The sequence below is a fragment of the Myotis daubentonii genome, chromosome 14, assembly GCF_963259705.1.
Source record: "Myotis daubentonii chromosome 14, mMyoDau2.1, whole genome shotgun sequence".
In the NCBI taxonomy this organism is placed as follows: domain Eukaryota; kingdom Metazoa; phylum Chordata; class Mammalia; order Chiroptera; family Vespertilionidae; genus Myotis; species Myotis daubentonii.
The window spans coordinates 19,323,668-19,339,970 of NC_081853.1; the positions used below are offsets into that span (position 1 = coordinate 19,323,668).

Below are 16,303 nucleotides of genomic sequence, written 5' to 3' on the forward strand. Positions count from 1 at the left end.
CCACATCATTTGTTGTTTTTTAGTGATTTTCTTAGTGGCTAATCTGGAGAGTACATCTTAAATTTATGACAGTCTAGTTTGAATTAATACTAACTTAGCTTTGTTACTCTGCAGACACTGTTCTCTATAGCTCCATTTCTCTCCATTTGTGTTGTCAGGAGTTACCTTTTTATACTTTGTGTGTACTTTAACATAGATATCTTTTTTTCCCATGGTTTTATTTATTTTACATTAAAATTTTTTTCAATTACAGTTGATATACAATATTATATATTTCAGGTATCCATCCCAGTAATTACACATTATATAACTTACTAAGTGATCATCCTTATAAATCTCCTACCATCTGACACCATACATAGTTATTACAAAATTATTGATTATAGTCCCTGTACTGTACTTTATATTCGCATGACTATTCTGTAACTACCAATTTGTACGTTTTAATCCCTTCATCTATTTCACCTGTCCCCCCCAAAGCCCCTCTCCCATCTGGCAAATGTCAAAATGTTCTCTGTGTCTGTTCTGCTCATTTGTTTATTTTGTATTTTTAGATTCAGTTGTTGATAGATATGTATTTATTGCCATATTATTGTTAATATTTTTTATCTTTTTCTTCTTCAAGAATACCCTTTAACATTTCATGTAATACTGGTTTGGTGGTGATGAACTCCTTTAGCTTTTTCTTGTCTGGGAAGCTCTTTTATCTGTCCTTCAATTCTAAATGATAAAGTAATCTTGGTTGTAGGTCCTTGCTTTTCATCACTTTGAATATTTCCTGCTACTCCCTTCTGGCCTGCAAAGTTTCTGTTGGGAAATCAGCTGACAGGCTATGGGGGCTCCCTTGTAGGTAACTACTTTTCTCTTGCTACTTTTAAGAGTCTCTTTTTGTCTTTAACCTTTTGCATTTTAATTATGAGATGTCTTGGTGTGGGCCTCTTTGTGTTCATCTTGTTTGGGACTCTCTATACTTCCTGAACTTGTGTGACCATTTCCTTTACCAGGTTAGGGAAATTTTCTGTCATTATTTTTTCAAATAGGTTTCAGTCTTTTGTTCTCTCTTACCTTCCAGCACCCCCAAGATGTGAAGTTGGTACACTTGAGGTTGTCCTAGAGCAGTGGTTCTCAACCTGTGGATCGCGACCCCTTTGGGGGTCAAACGACCCTTTCACAGGGGTCACCTAAGACCATCGGAAAACACATATAATTACATATTGTTTTTGTGATTAATCACTATGCTTTAATTATGTTCAATTTGTAACAATGAAATTGGGGGTCACCACAACATGAGAAACTGTATTAAAGGGTCACGGCATTAGGAAGGTTGAGAACCACTGTCCTAGGGGCTTCTTACACTATGCTCATTTTTTTTAATTCTTTTTCCTTTTTTTCTGTTCTGATTGGGTGTTTTTCTTCCTTATATTCCAAATTACTGTTTTGATTCTTGGCTTCATCTCCTCTACCTGTTGATTCCCTTTAAATTATTCCTTATTTTAGTTAGTGTATTCTTCATTTCCGACTGGTTCTTTTTTTTCTTTAATATATTTTTATTGATTTCAGAGAGGAAGGGAGAGAGAGAGACAGAAACATCAATGATAAGAGAGAATCACCAATAGGCCGCCTCCTGCATGCCCCCCACTGGGAGGATCGAGCCTGCAACCCAGGCACGTGCCCCCAACTGGAATCAAACCAGGACCCTTTAGTCCACGGGCCAACACTCGATCCACTGAGCCAAACTGGCTAGGGCTCTGATTAGTTCTTTCATATGGTTTCCATGTCCTTTTTTATGCTGTTAGAGTTTATCTCCTGTTCCCTTAAGTTCATTGAGCATTCTTATAACCTGTGTTTTAAACTCTGCATCTAATAGATTACTTGTCTCCATTTTGTTTAGTACTTTTTCTGGAGTTTTTGTTCTGTTTTTTTATTTGGGACAGTTTCTTTGTCTCATTTTGGCAGCCTCCTATGTTTATTTCTGTGTATTAGGTAGAGCTGCTACGTATTCCAAACTTGGTAGAGTGGCCTAATGTAATAGGTGTCCTGTAAGGTCCAGTGGCACAGCCTCCCTGTTCACTCGAGCTGGGTACTTCAAGTGCACCTCTAGCCCTGTGTGGGCTGTGTACACTCTCTAGTTGTAGTTGTGCTTTAATTGCTGTTGACATGTCAGTTGGGAGGGATTTACCCCCAGGTCCATCAGCTACAAGGACTGACTGTGACCACTGTGGAGTATCAACTGTGTGGGGCCCACCCCATGGAGCAGAACTTACTTAAACAGTGCTGTGGTGTCTGCTGAGTCCGCCTCTTGACTGTCACTTGTAGAAGTGGTTGGGTGATGCTTCAATGTGGTCAGTAGCTGTCCACGTGGTTCACTGGCTCTGGAGCTTCCTGGAAGGTGCAGGCCAGAGTCAGCTGCTATTTGTGTTCTGCCCAGGGCTACCCAGCACAAGCTATAAAACAGTCTACAGATGTCTGCTACTTGTGCTGGCTTTGGAGTTATCCTGGAGAGGCCAAGCTGCAAACCAAGGCTGCTAGTGCCTGGCTTGGGGCCACTTAGCAAGAGGTATGGAGCATTCCCTCGCCAGAAGCTGCTTGTTTGAGAGATTTTAAGAAATTCTGACGCATGAGCCAAACAGGCCATTTATATGGAAAAGCCACTGGAAACACCTTGGGTGGGCTGCAAAGGTGGGTGGGGCAGGGCGGAGTCTCAGGGATCCCCAAGGCAGGGTGAACGGTGATAGCCAGGTTGATGGAGACTCAGATATGGTCCCCACGTTCTGACTTTGTGTAGGGAGGGCTCAGAAAAGGAACAGTGGCATCTGCCAGCACTTATGTCTGGGAGAAAATGCCCCCCTCACTCCAACCTCAGCTCTTACCCTGATGCTAGACCAGGGGTGGGCAAACTTTTTGACTTGAGGGCCACAATGGATTCTTAAACTGGACCCGAGCGCCGGAGCAAAAGCATGGATGGAGTGTTTGTGTGAACTAATATAAATTCAAAGTAAACATCATTACATAAAAGGGTACAGTCTTTTTTTTCAATAGTTTTATTCATTTCAAACGGGCCAGATCCGGCCCACGGGCCGTAGTTTGCCCACGGCTGTGCTAGACCATTCAGTTCCTCCCTGTATGTCACTGGTGCCTTTCAAGCTGTTGCCCCAGTGCTAGAGCTCGTAGGGAATAAGTCCATTCATGGACCTTTTAAGAGGAACTGCCTGGGACTCGCAACAGCCCTTTGTCTCACTCAACCACAATCACTACTTGTTTTCACAGCCAGAAGTTATGGGGACTTCTCTTCCTGACACTGGAACCATGGGCTAGGAGTCCTGGTGTTGGGCTGGGACCTATCGATTCTTAGGAGGTACTTCTACAGCCCAGATATCCCTCCAAATTTTTATCTTCCACATGTGAGTGTGGGACCAGGCTATTTCTGGTCTCTTCCCCCCCCCCCACCAGTCTTAATGTGGCTTCTTGTTTATAGCCTTAGTTTTAGGATTTCTATTCCACTAGATGTCAGGTGGTTCTGAATAATGGTTGTTCTGTAGTTACTTGTAATTTTGATGTGGTTGTGGGAGAATGCAAGTACCACATTTACCTATGCCACCAGCTTAACGAGAAACCCCATAGATTTATAATTATGCTTTATGCATTTGTCTTTAAAATCTTATTGGAGAAAAAAAGAGGAGTTACCAAAAATATAATATTGGCTTTTATATTTACCTATGTTATTACCTTTACTAGTGTTTTTAACTTTTTTGTATGACTTCAAGTTATTTTCTATCGACTCCCTTTTGCCGGGGTCCAACCCCAGCAGGTCCAGGGGTCCCCAAAGGCGTGGACGGAGTCGGCGAAGAAGGAATGACACGGAGACAGTGTTCAGTTGATCAGCAGCCTAGCCAGGATCTCTAGCCCGGATCTCCAGCCAAGTTCTGGTCTGGATCTCCAGAGAGGATCTTCTTCGGATCTCCAGCCAGGTTCTGTGGCCATGTTCCCTTGCTAGGTTCTCCAGCCAGGTTCTGTCCAGGTTCTCCAGCCAGGTTCGGTCACCAGGTTCTAGTCAGGTTCTCTTGCCATGTTCTATAGTCAGGTTCAGTCCAGGATCTATTGCCATGTTCTCTCCAGCGAAGTTCTTCTGTCTCCAGGCTTCGTGTAGGTTCTGTCTTCTGAATTCTGTCTCTTGCTGTCTTGTTGCATCTGTATTTATACCAGTTGATTCCAATCCTATCAATCTCTATTCCAAAGGTTAGGGCGTTTCTTATCTCCATTCCAGGGAGTAAAAATTATGTAGCTTAAGCATGATTGTTCGTAGTTAAAGTGATTAATTACCCGCCTGGCACTTAGTTGAGGGGTTTTATTCCCTCCCTTACTTCAGGGGAAAATCCCTACCTGGGGATTCAACCTTTCTCGGAGAGGTGACCTTGGTTAAAACACAGCACCAAGAAGGTGAGCAAACATATTAAGAACCGTATGCCATATATGCCAGGTCCCTTGAAACAGCAAGGATGGACCGGCTCCCGGCACCCTTTAGCGTTTCTTATAAAGCAGGTCTGCTAGTAACAAACTTTCATCTTTTGTTTATCTGGCAATGTCTTGATTCCGCCTTCATTTTTGAAGAATATTTTTGATGGATATAGAATTCTCTATTGACAGATTTGTCTGCTTTCATCAAATTTGGGAAGTTTTTAGTCACTATTTCTTCAGATATTCTTTCTGCCCCTTTCTCATTCCCCTTCCAGGATTCTCATTATGCCTATGTTAGTACATTTAATGGTGTGTCACAGGTCTCTCAGAATCTGTTTTTTTGTGTGTGTGTGTGTGTTTTTTGCTAATCCTCACCAGAGGATATTTTTTCTGTTATTTTTTTTTAGAGAGAATGGGAGGGAAGAGTAGAGACAGAGAGAAACATTGATGCAAGAGAGACACATCAACTGGTTGCCTTCCACACATGCCCCAACCGGGCCTGGGCATCAAGCCTGCAACTGAGGTACATGCCCTTGACCAGAATCAAATCTGGGACTCTTCAATCTGCAGGCTGACGTTCTAACTACTGAGCAAAACCAGCTAGGGCTGTTCATTTTTCTTTATTCTTTCTCTTTCTTGGACTGGTAATTTCAATTGATCTGTTTCAAGTACACTGATTGTTCTGCCTGTTCAAATTCTCTGTTGAACCCCTCTAATGTATTTTTCATTTTAGTCATTGTTTCAGCTCTAGAATTTCCATTTAGTGTTTACAGTTTCTGTCTCTTCGTTTATATTCTCTGTTTGGTGAGACATCATTCTGGTTTCCTTTACTTCTTTGTCTGTAGTTTCCTTTAGCTCTTTAAACAGATTAAAGACAGTGATTTAAAGTCTCTGTCTAGTAAGTCTAGTGTCTGGGCTTCCTTGTGGATAGTATATGTTCATTTCTTCTGTGAATGGATATTTCTTTCTTAGCGTGCCTCATAATTTTTTGTTGAAAACTGGACAGTTTGGATATTATAATGTGATGACTCTGGAAATTAGATTCTCTCCCCTCCCTTCCCTCAGGTTTTGTTTTACTCCTTATTGTGGGCTATAGTTGCTTATTTAGTGACTTTTTTTTATTTTAGAGAGAGATGAAGGGAGAGGGAGAGAGAAAGAAAGAGAAACATCAATGAGACATCAACACCAGCTGGCTGCCTCCTACACGCCCCTCACTGGAGATCAAAACTACAACCCACGCATGGGCCCCAACTAGGAATTGAACCAGCAACCTCTTAGTGCATGGGATAGCACTCAACCAACTGAGCCATACCAGCCAAAGCTCTGACTGTTTTTTGTTGTGTGTGGTCACTGAAGTCTCTGTTCTGCTAGCTTAGTAGTCAGCTAATGATTTAACAGAGATTTTCTTTTTATTTTTTATTTGTATTGACTTTTTAGAAATAGAGGAAGGGAGGGGGAGAAATAGAGAGAAACATTGATGTGAGAGCATGACATCAATTGGATGCCTCCTGTAAGCCCCCTACCAGAGTTTGAGCTACAACCTGGGCATATGCCCTGGTCAGGAGTCGAACCAGCAACCTTTTGGTGCAAGAGATGATGCCCAACCAGCTGAGCCACAACAGCCAGGGCAAGAGATTTTCTTAAATGCTTGGATCAAAAAACAAACAAAAACAACAAATTCCTAGTCTTTGAAACTAGATACTGTGTCTGTGTTGGAGCATACCTTCAACACACAACCTGGAAGTTTACAACTCTGCTTTGCCTTTACTTCCTGCTTCCACGGGAATTGACAATCAACCAAAGGTGAGAGCTTGGGGCCTTCTCAGGTCTTTTCTGAGCCTGCACCCTGACCATGACATAGGCGTGGCTTTCTAGATTCCCAGGAATATGTGGAAGGTTTTCAAAACTCACTCCCCAGCTTTTTCTTCCTGGACTTTTCAGCATGTCTGCTGTTTTCCCCAACTGACATCCTTTCCCGCAGTTGCCAGCAGCTGGTTCATTTGCTTTACAACAAAATTACCAAAGCCATTTCTCTGACTTTTGGAATCCAAAAAGGAGAGAATTTTAGGTCAGGTGAAATGAAGGCAAGCCATTTGCATTAGTTCTTCAGGAAACTACCAAAAAGGTCAAAACAACCACAGTTGTTTGAAAACAAACTCTGCTCTCCCTCCAAGCTGGAAGACTTGCTAGATTTTGACTGGAACTGCAATCAATCTATAGATCAATTTGGGGAGCACTGACATTTTTATGAGTCTTCCAGCTATAAACATAATAGATCACTTCATTTTTTAGGTATTCTTTAATTTGTCTTAAATTTTTTTTAGTTGTGTGTGTGTGTGTGCAGGAGTCTCATACATCTTTTTATTGTTTTGTTGTTTTTTATGCTTTATTAAATGATGCTTTCTAAACTTTTATCTTTCTCTGTCTTTTGAGGGCCAGTCAGCAGGGCACAGAGATACTATATGCATTCCAAGGATATCATCATTTTTACTTTTTAGCTGTGAGAAGAATTTTTACCCTTTCCAATTTTTATTTTTCCTTCTGCGAAATATAGAAAATTAAAACTGTTCCTTCTCTGAATTGAAAAGCCTTGGATTATATAAATAAAGTATTATGTAAGTCCAAGGAAGTGATAGTAACTATAGCTATTTTAAGCTTCTAAAATGTTTCTGACCTATTGTTACAAGTTTTACAAGTATTGCTAAATTGTTAGTAATGAACACTCCTATTAAGATCAAGATCAAAATAGGGATTTTCTTATCACTTTTATTAAACTTAGTTTTGGAGGCACTAGCCAGTGCAGTTAGAAGTAAGAGCCAGAAATTTAAAATAAGGAAATTAAGTAGATGGAAATTTAAGAGAATCCATTGTACAACCATGACATTCAATAAGATGGTTGAGTATAAAACTAACAAATCAATTTTGTTTAAGAATTCACTAATTTCAAAATATGATACCTTAGGATAAATTTTATAGTATTTGTGTCACATCTATATAAAGAAAGTTTTTAAATGCTATCTTTAATGCATTTAAAAGGAAATCACTTGAACAAATTGAAAGGCATACCATGTGCTTGACTAAGAAATCTCAATGTCACAGAAATATTCATTCTCTCTAAATTAATCTTTATAATGTGATTCCCTGTAGATAAACCAATTAAAATTTTCTTGTAACAAAGTTGGGACTAAATAAACTGATTTTTTAAAAATATATTTTATTGATTTTTTACAGAGAGGAAGGGAGAGAGAGAGAGTTAGAAACATCGATGATGAGAGAAACATCGATCAGCTGCCTCCTGCACATCTCCTACTGGGGATGTGCCCGCAACCCAGGTACATGCCCTTGACTGGAATCGAACCTGGGACCTTTCAGTCCACAGGCCGACGCTCTATCCACTGAGCCAAACCTGTTTCGGCTAAATAAACTGATTTTTAAAATCATGTCAAAATATAAAATAAAAATCAGGAAAATTCTGAAAAGCATAGTGAATGAGGGTTGGGGGGGGTAGTTGATCCTTACCATATATTAAAACATGATAACACTGTAGTAATTAAAATCATTTATGATTGTATATATTTTTAATATTTGGTTAATTCATTTATCTGTTGATGGACATGTAGGTGATTTCTACCTTTTGGCCATTGTGAATAATGTTGCTATGAAAATTGATGTATAGTATCTATATGAGTTCTGCTTTCAGTTCTTTTGGGTATTTATCAAGCAGTAGATTTGCTGGATTATATAGCAACTGTATTTAACTTTTTTTTTTAATTTTGTTTTATTGCTTAAAGTATTACAAAGAGTACTACATATACAACTGTATTTAACTTTTAGAGAAACTGCCAAACTGTTTTCCACAGCAGCTATAATATTTTACATTCCTATCAGGGTTCCAGTTACTCCACATCCTTGTCAACACTTACTATTATTTTTTTAGTGTAATAGCCATCCTAATGGGTTTGAAATCGTATCTCATTGTGATTTTTTTTTTAATTTCCCTTATGATTAATGATGTTGAGCATCTTTTGGTCATTTGTATATCTTTTCTGGAGAAATGTCTATTCAGAGCCTTTGCCTATTTTTTAAACTTCTTTTTAAAAGAATAGTTTATTGACTTTTAGAGAGAGGAAGGGATAGGGAGAGAGAGAAAAAAATATTGATGGGAGAGTACAACATTGATTGGCTGTCTCCCGCACACCCCCTAACCGGAATTGAGCCCACAACCTGGGCATGTGGCCTTGACTTGGAATCGAACCAGCAACTTCCTAGTGCATGACTGACATCCAGCTAACTGACCCACAATGGGCATGGCCCTTTGCCTGTTTTTTAATTGGGTTATTTGTCTTGTTATTGTTATAGGAAGTCTTTATATATTCTTAATACTAAACTCTTACCAGAGATATGATTTGCAGATATTTCTGGGTTCGTTGGGTTATCTTTTTACTTTCATGATCGTGTCTTTCAAAGCACAAAAATTTTTAATTTTGATAAAGTCCAGTTTATCTTTGGTTGCTTGTGATTTTAATAGCACATCTATGAAACTGTTGCCTAATAAAAGGTCACAAAGATTTACACCTACTACTAGTATGTTTTATGTTAAGAGTTTTTAAGAGTTGTAGCTTTTACATTTAGATCTTTGATGCATCTTGAGTTAATTTTTGTATATGGTATAAAGTCAGTTTCGAACTCAGTTCTTTCGCATATAGAAGTCCAGTTGTCCCAGTGCTATCTGTTGAAGAGACCATTCTTTCCCAGTGAATTGTCTTGGCATCCTTGTCCATCAATTTTCCATAAAAACCCAGTTGTACCAGTTAATTTCTATTATTTTCAATTCTATTGCATTAATCTACTTGTTTATCCTAATGCTTGTATATACCCTTTAAATCAGGGGTCCTCAGACTTTTTAAACAGGGGGCCTGTTCACTGTCCCTCAGACCGTTGGAGGGCCGGACTATAGTTTAAAAAAAACTATGAACAAATTCCTATGCACACTGCACATATCTTATTTTGAAGTAAAAAAACAGAACGGGAACAAATACAATATTTGTATTTGCATGTGGCCCGCGGGCCGTAGTTTGAGGACCCCTGCTTTAAATCTTTTGACTTTTGAATCAGGTGGTTGTATTAATATAAAAATAAAAATTGGGAATAATTGTTAGCTATGACCACAATGTACTCTGACTTCTCTCCAATTTGCTCTTTCAGGAAAGTGTGCTGTGTTGTCATTCAAGGACTTCCTCTCCTGCAGACCAACTGAAATACCAGAAAATGACGTTTTGCTTTGTGAGAGCCGCTACAACGAGAGTGATAAGCAAATGAAGAAATTCAAGGGACTGAAGAGGTTTTCACTCTCTGCTAAAGTGGTAGATGATGAAATTTATTACTTCAGGTAAAGCTTGGAAAACTAAGGAAGAAAGAACACTTCGACTCTTAATAGTAAAACTGATATCAAAGTAGTGTAGTGCAGGGTGGGGGTGTTTTTGTTTGTTTTTTTTAATATGTTTTAAACTAGATCGGTATACATTTTAAATAGAAAACATTAATTTAGTTAAAGATGTTTTTATTTAATCCTTACCCCAGAGTAAGGATATTTTTTCCATTGATTTTTAAAAATATATTTTGAAAAATATATTTTTATTGATTTTAGAGAGGAAAGGAGAGGGGATGAGAGATAGAAACATCAATGATGAGAGAGAATCATTGATTGGCTGCCTCCTACACACCCCACACTGTTGATCGAGCCGAGCTTCATTGATTTTTAAAGAGCATGGAAGGGGGGTGGGTGGGAAGGAGAGAGAGAGAGAGAGACATTGACATGAGACACATATCAATTGGCTGCCTCCAATTGGCACCCTGACCGGGGCCGGGAATTGAACCTGCAACTGAGGTATGTGCCCTTGACGGGGAATCGAACTCACATCCCTTTGGTCTGTGGGCTGGCGCTCTAACCACTGAGCAAAAACAGCCAGGGCTAGTTAAAGATTAAAAGAAATCCTCATAATCTGCTGAGATGTGGTAACTGATCTAATGGTGCCTGTTGGCCTAAACTCCAGTAATTTCAGTGTGGAGGCAGAAATCTTTGGTTCTGGTTCATAGTCTTTTAAGATTACACAGTTCACAAATTACGAAAATTATTTTTACTATATGGGCAACTAGATCCTAACTTTGGACCTACTATTTTTTTGGGTATTCAGCAAAATCCTTTAAAAACAAGCATCTGACCCTAGCTGGTTTGGCTCAGTGGATAGAGCATTGGCCTGTGGACTGAATAGTCCCAGGTTCAATTCTAGTCAAGGGCACATGCCCGGGTTGCAGGCTTGTTCCCCAGTAGGGGGCATGCAACAGGCAGCCAATCAATGATTCTCTCTCACTGATGTTTCTATCTCTACCTCTCCCTTCCTCTCTGAAATCCATATATATATATACATACACTTTTAAAAGAATGTTTTTTAAAGCATCTGTAAGTAGGTATGGCTTTATAAATACACACGTTATTTTCCTTGCTGACTTACAGTGTACACTGCAGATTGCAGGCAGTCATTTCTAGGCATTAAGGTAGAACACTGCTTTCTGACTAGTTCTGGAGTTTTGTTAGCTGATTTTCTTGTTATGTCACTTCTTTTAGAAAACCAATTGTTCCTCAGAAGGAGCCTTCACCTTTGTTGGAAAAGAAGATCCAGTTACTAGAAGCTAAATTTGCTGAGTTAGAAGGTGGAGATGATGATATTGAAGAGATGGGAGAAGAGGATAGTGAGGTCATTGAGCCTCCTTCTCTGCCTCAACTTCAGACTCCCTTGGCCAGTGAGCTGGATCTCATGCCGTACACACCCCCACAGGTGAAGGTGACAAGTTCCAGTTATTTGTCTTATTCCCAACTTTGGTTTGCAGCAGACTCAAACCAAAGTAAGGAGATGTCCAGCCCTTGTATATGAGTTTCAACCTAGAATTCTGCAGGAAGAAACAGATTTCTTTTCCTCAGTGCCATTAATTATTTAAAGTTTAATATATTTTTTTAATTTCATACATTGCTGTTTTTAATGGCAGGTTTAGTTAGAAAGTTCTCCTTGCCTTGTGTTGAAGAAAAGCAGTGAGGCACAGCATCATCCTGGTACTCTTACCTTTTATTCCCTCTATCTTTTTAGTTTCTTCTTTAGGACCTCATTTTTTTGCTTGAGGTGATCCCTGTTGGTGTTTTTTTTCTCAAGACTTAATTTAGAATTTTCTCAAGACTTAATTATGAGGTCACCATTACAGATTGCAGTCATGGAATTCAGTGAAATTTCCGTTTATTTCTTACATGGTAAGAGGCAAGGAAGAGCTGTGTTTTAACCAAGGAAAGGGCTTTCTATAAACTGAACATGTTTATAAAATAGTAACTATTGAATCAAAAGTTCCTGGCTTCCAGAAACTTTGAGCAGTTAACCAAATACAATGTTCTGATGCACTCTAAGAGCTTTCTGTCTTACAGTCTACCCCAAAGTCTGCCAAAGGCAGTGCAAAGAAGGAAAGCTCCAAACGGAAAATCAACATGAGTGGCTACATCCTGTTCAGCAGTGAGATGAGAGCTGTGATTAAGGCCCAACATCCAGACTACTCTTTTGGGGAGCTCAGCCGACTGGTGGGGACAGAATGGAGAAACCTTGAGACAGCTAAGAAAGCTGAATATGAAGGTAAATAGAGACTAGACACAACTGTCTCACCTTTCTAAGCAAGGGGATGTTTTCAGGAATGCATGTGCCTAGTCAGGTTTTACTCTCTTACCACTTGTACATGAACATTGTGCTGGGGACTGTCTCAAATGGCTCCCATCCAGCAGTTTAAATACCAGCCTTGTCCTGACTGAGCAAGCACTGCCCCTGACTTGGCCTCTGATCCTGGGGTGTTTGTTTTTTTTAAATCTCTCAAACCAATATTTTGTTATTAAAAATTGCATGATTTTCTTCTTTCATTGAGTCCTGTGAGCATACATGTTAAGCTGGGCAATGATTGTACAGGGATATTAAATATAATTTTGCTTAAAATTCATCTGAAAGTGAGCTTTTAGTATCGGTGGTCTTCTATTATGGCTCTTGATAAAGCCATATGTTTAAACTTTATCTTGAAGCTTGGCTGAAACACTTGGTTTCCTAGGTCAGTCCTGGGCTGTGCTGTGTCTGCATTCATAGTTACTTTTAAGGCACTTGGAATCTCTTTGATAAAGCTCATCTGCCTCATACTCTATAATGAAATCATTTGGGGCCATGAGCTATATAATTAAAGGATTTGGTGATTCTTAGCCATTAGGGATAAAATACTTGAGAGAGATTTTCTATTTGTTTTTCTGTTTGTTTTTTATTATCAGTCAAGGCTTTAATAAAGAAATAAGTAGTAAACATCAGATTAGTCAGGACCTTTGCCCTTGGAGCTGTATTATTTCCATTTGGAATTATATGTAATGGTTTATTTTGCCAGTTTAGGGCCATCTCTCAGTGGTTGAACATAGTGGTCCACTATTACTTTGCTTGGCCGATTCCAAATCTATTATTTTCCATAAAACATAAAGAAATTAATTGTTAAGGCTGCCTCCTTTATTAAAGTGTATGGAGTTTCTAAAAATAAAAGGGCTCTTTTTAAAAAAAAAATTCTTTTCAGTTATTATAATTGATTGCTTATTATAAAATTACCTGGCAGGCTTCCCCAAAGATCTTCTGCAGAAACCTAATCCTACAAGATGCTCAGCCGAAAAGCACTTGTGGCAAAACTAGTTGAGAAGCACTCCAGACATTTTTTTCTCTTGGCAACTTACAGTGCCTATTCTTAGTTAAAATCTTTAAGACCTACAGTAAAGAACCTGTTTTTTTGTTGTTGTTGTTGTTTTTTAAATATACTTTATTGATTTTTTACAGAGAGGAAGGGAGAGAGATAGAGAGTTAGAAACATCGATGGGAGAGAAACATCGATCAGCCACCTCCTGCTCATCTCCCACTGGGGATGTGCCCGCAACCCAGGTACACGCCCTTGACTGGAACCGAACCCAGGACCCCTCAGTCCGCAGGCCGACGCTCTATCCACTGAGCCAAACCGGTTTCGGCAAGAACCTGTTTTTTTTTTTCACCTGGCATTTTCTTAAACGTGGCCAAGTATTCATATATTATCTGTTAATATCCTAAAGAACTAATATTTTATAGAATATACTTTGAGAAGCCCTAGTCAGTTTTACAAGAACCTAGAACTTTGAAGAGCTTTGGTATTTCTGACCATAGTAAAGGTTAAAACCAAATATATCACTCAGTTGGAGAAGTGTTGGAATGAAGCTCACATGGGTATAAAACCTGGTCCAGGGTAAATGAAGCTAATACTACATGGCTGATTACTTAAAGTGTGAACAAGGAGATAATGTAAAAGTAAAAATGCTGGAGCAGGGCTGAAAAGAGGAAGAACTGATAGCTCCTGGGACATCATCCCACAATTAAAGGGTGGCTGGGATTCCTGAGAACCAAGTGAGAGTGAATGATGAGACACAGCAGTGTCTGTCTGAGACACAAAAACTGAACTTTTGTTTTGACCCATTGAATTCAAAACCCAAAGTTTGGAGTTTAGCTGGTTTCACTTAATAACTTTCTTTTCTAAGACAGCCCAAGTGGGCTCCTCCCAGAAAGAGCCAACAATAGCCAGTCTTGTCTTTGATCCACAGGCCTGAATTTTTCTATTTTCAGCTCCATTTCTTTGCTCTCCCATTTTACTGTATCATTTGTATAATGAAAATACTAGAATTTAATGTCCAGGGTCTAGATCACTGATAGCTCAAGGAAATAAATAGGTTGTTTAAATGGCCTTTATCCCTCACGTTCATTGTACAGAGGATCTGTAAACTGGGACAGTATTAGTGAGTGATGACAAGCCTATGCAGGCAACTGTGTCAAGGCCAAAGGTTTGATTTGTTTGATTTTCACATTCTTACATAAAGGGGGACTGGAGCTATTGCTTCTTGACTCTTTTAAAGCCATGTGACCTCGGGTTATTTTTCCCCTCCATAGATCAGCCAGTGGTAGGCCTTCTGAATTCCATGTTGGAGGGTCAATGTGTAGCAGTTGGAGTGTGATACCAGGAGTCAGGGCCACAGGTTGCTGGTTTTCTCTATATCTTTGGACAAGTCACTGCCTGTATTCTAGCCTCAGTTTTCCCAGATGAAGAGTGGGGAAGATTGCTTATTTATGAATGGTGAAGCAAAATAAACCCTGTATTGTGGGAGCTTTGGGAATACACATTTCTAGAGTTCCCTAGTAAGGGTCCAGCCTGTTAGCTCCTAAAAAGATGGAATGTGATCATTGGGGCTACTGGCTATGGAGATGAAGGCAGAAAAGCTCACAGGAGTGAGGGGTATAGGAAGGTGTGTTCCAGAGCCCAGAACTGGCACAAGCAAATGCTCCTCTTGCATTTCAGATGAAATGATAGTGAATTTTGGAACTTTTGCTTATATAGGATGATTTATGGTCAGTATTGAACTGCTCAGCTTCCGGAAACCTGGTTCTGTCACTGTATTGTCCATTGCTTCATATGTGTATATGTAATTCCCTTCTTTTGATGACTATAGCCTTGAGTATCGGGGGGGGGTTTTCCTTTGGGGTTTATTAAACATGACCTCTTTGCTTCTTTAGAATGTAGAAATTAGCATTTAATGTCTCTAAAACCTTGTGGAGAGGCAGTGAACTACTTTTCCCTTACAGAGTTAATTTTCTTCAGCTGCTAAAAATCCCATGACACTAATAACAAGAGTCCTCAAATTTTAATAAAATTGGGTGCAAGGAGGCAGGAAAATATAGTAAGTAACAATTGTGCCAAAAATTATAATGGGCCATGGAATTGCTTCACATTGAAATTATAAATAATTTGCAATGCTTTTAATACTAGAATAATGGTAGCGCTTCTCATCTTCAGGGTGCCTTGTGAGATTAACCATGTTGGTTTCGCTGGTGACGTGTTTAAACAAAATCTGTGCTTTCTGAATGTGTGTTGAAGTCTTAACATTCTTGAAATCTTTGCAGACCAGTTCTCAAGATGGGATAGGAAAGCTGGACTCTAGTTTACCAAGTGAAATCAGCCCGAATCCTCCTGTGTTGAGACTAGTCATCTACTGTTCCTTCCATTGAGACAGAACTGTTGCCTGTGTTTTTATTAGTCCTGTTGAATGCAATGGATGGTATTTTGAATTCCTGGGTTAAAAACAGAATTGAAAATCTGAAATGCCTTTACAGAGCGGGCAGCTAAAGTTGCTGAGCAGCAGGAGAGAGAGCGAGCAGCACAGCAACAGCAGCCGAGTGCTTCTCCCCGAGCAGGCACCCCTGTGGGGGCTCTCATGGGGGTGGTGCCACCACCAACACCAATGGGGATGCTCAATCAGCAGTTGACACCTGTTGCAGGTAAAAACAGGAGCTAAGACCATTTTTTTCCACTTTAAGAAATTCCTTCATTTTTTTTTTTTTCTCCAATGAGGAGTAGGCCACAGTCTCTAGGCTTTCCTATGAGAGATTCAAAGTTTGAAGTCATCCATGTTGTCCTTACATTGCCTTTCCCGTATGGGCAATGCCTCCCCTCTGCCCCAGAAATGGGCCCTGGGCCCAATCCTGGGAATTGTTAGAGAGCAGCTCTTCCCTAGCTGTGGGCCTAGACTAGCGCTGTTCTCCACCCCAGACTGCTCTTGATAGAGCATTATAGCAGAAAATATAAATAGACCCTGAATTCTCTTCTGGAGAGACATCCAAGAGAAAACACAAAACTATTCTTTAGGCGATATTGACTTTTCCATCTCATTCCAGTATTCAGTTTGCCTTGTTCTGCTGCAGCCATCCTTTAAAAAGACTGACCATTT

At 39.6% G+C, this 16,303-nt stretch overlaps 1 protein-coding gene across 38 annotated transcripts in view; it reads left to right on the forward strand.

Moving 5' to 3' along the window:
- The window catches only part of PBRM1 (polybromo 1), a 126,230-nt gene that overhangs the window by 99,631 nt on the left and 10,296 nt on the right, over positions 1–16,303 (forward strand). For 19 of the 38 annotated variants that reach the window (XM_059663326.1, XM_059663328.1, XM_059663314.1 and 16 more), the window contains 4 exons: positions 9,661–9,844; positions 11,081–11,297; positions 11,924–12,125; positions 15,690–15,854. In XM_059663326.1, the coding sequence (XP_059519309.1) occupies positions 9,661–9,844; positions 11,081–11,297; positions 11,924–12,125; positions 15,690–15,854 (768 nt within the window). The remainder of the gene's footprint in view (positions 1–9,660; positions 9,845–11,080; positions 11,298–11,923; positions 12,126–15,689; positions 15,855–16,303) is intronic. The other 19 variants (XM_059663338.1, XM_059663345.1, XM_059663347.1 and 16 more) reach the window with 3 other exon arrangements.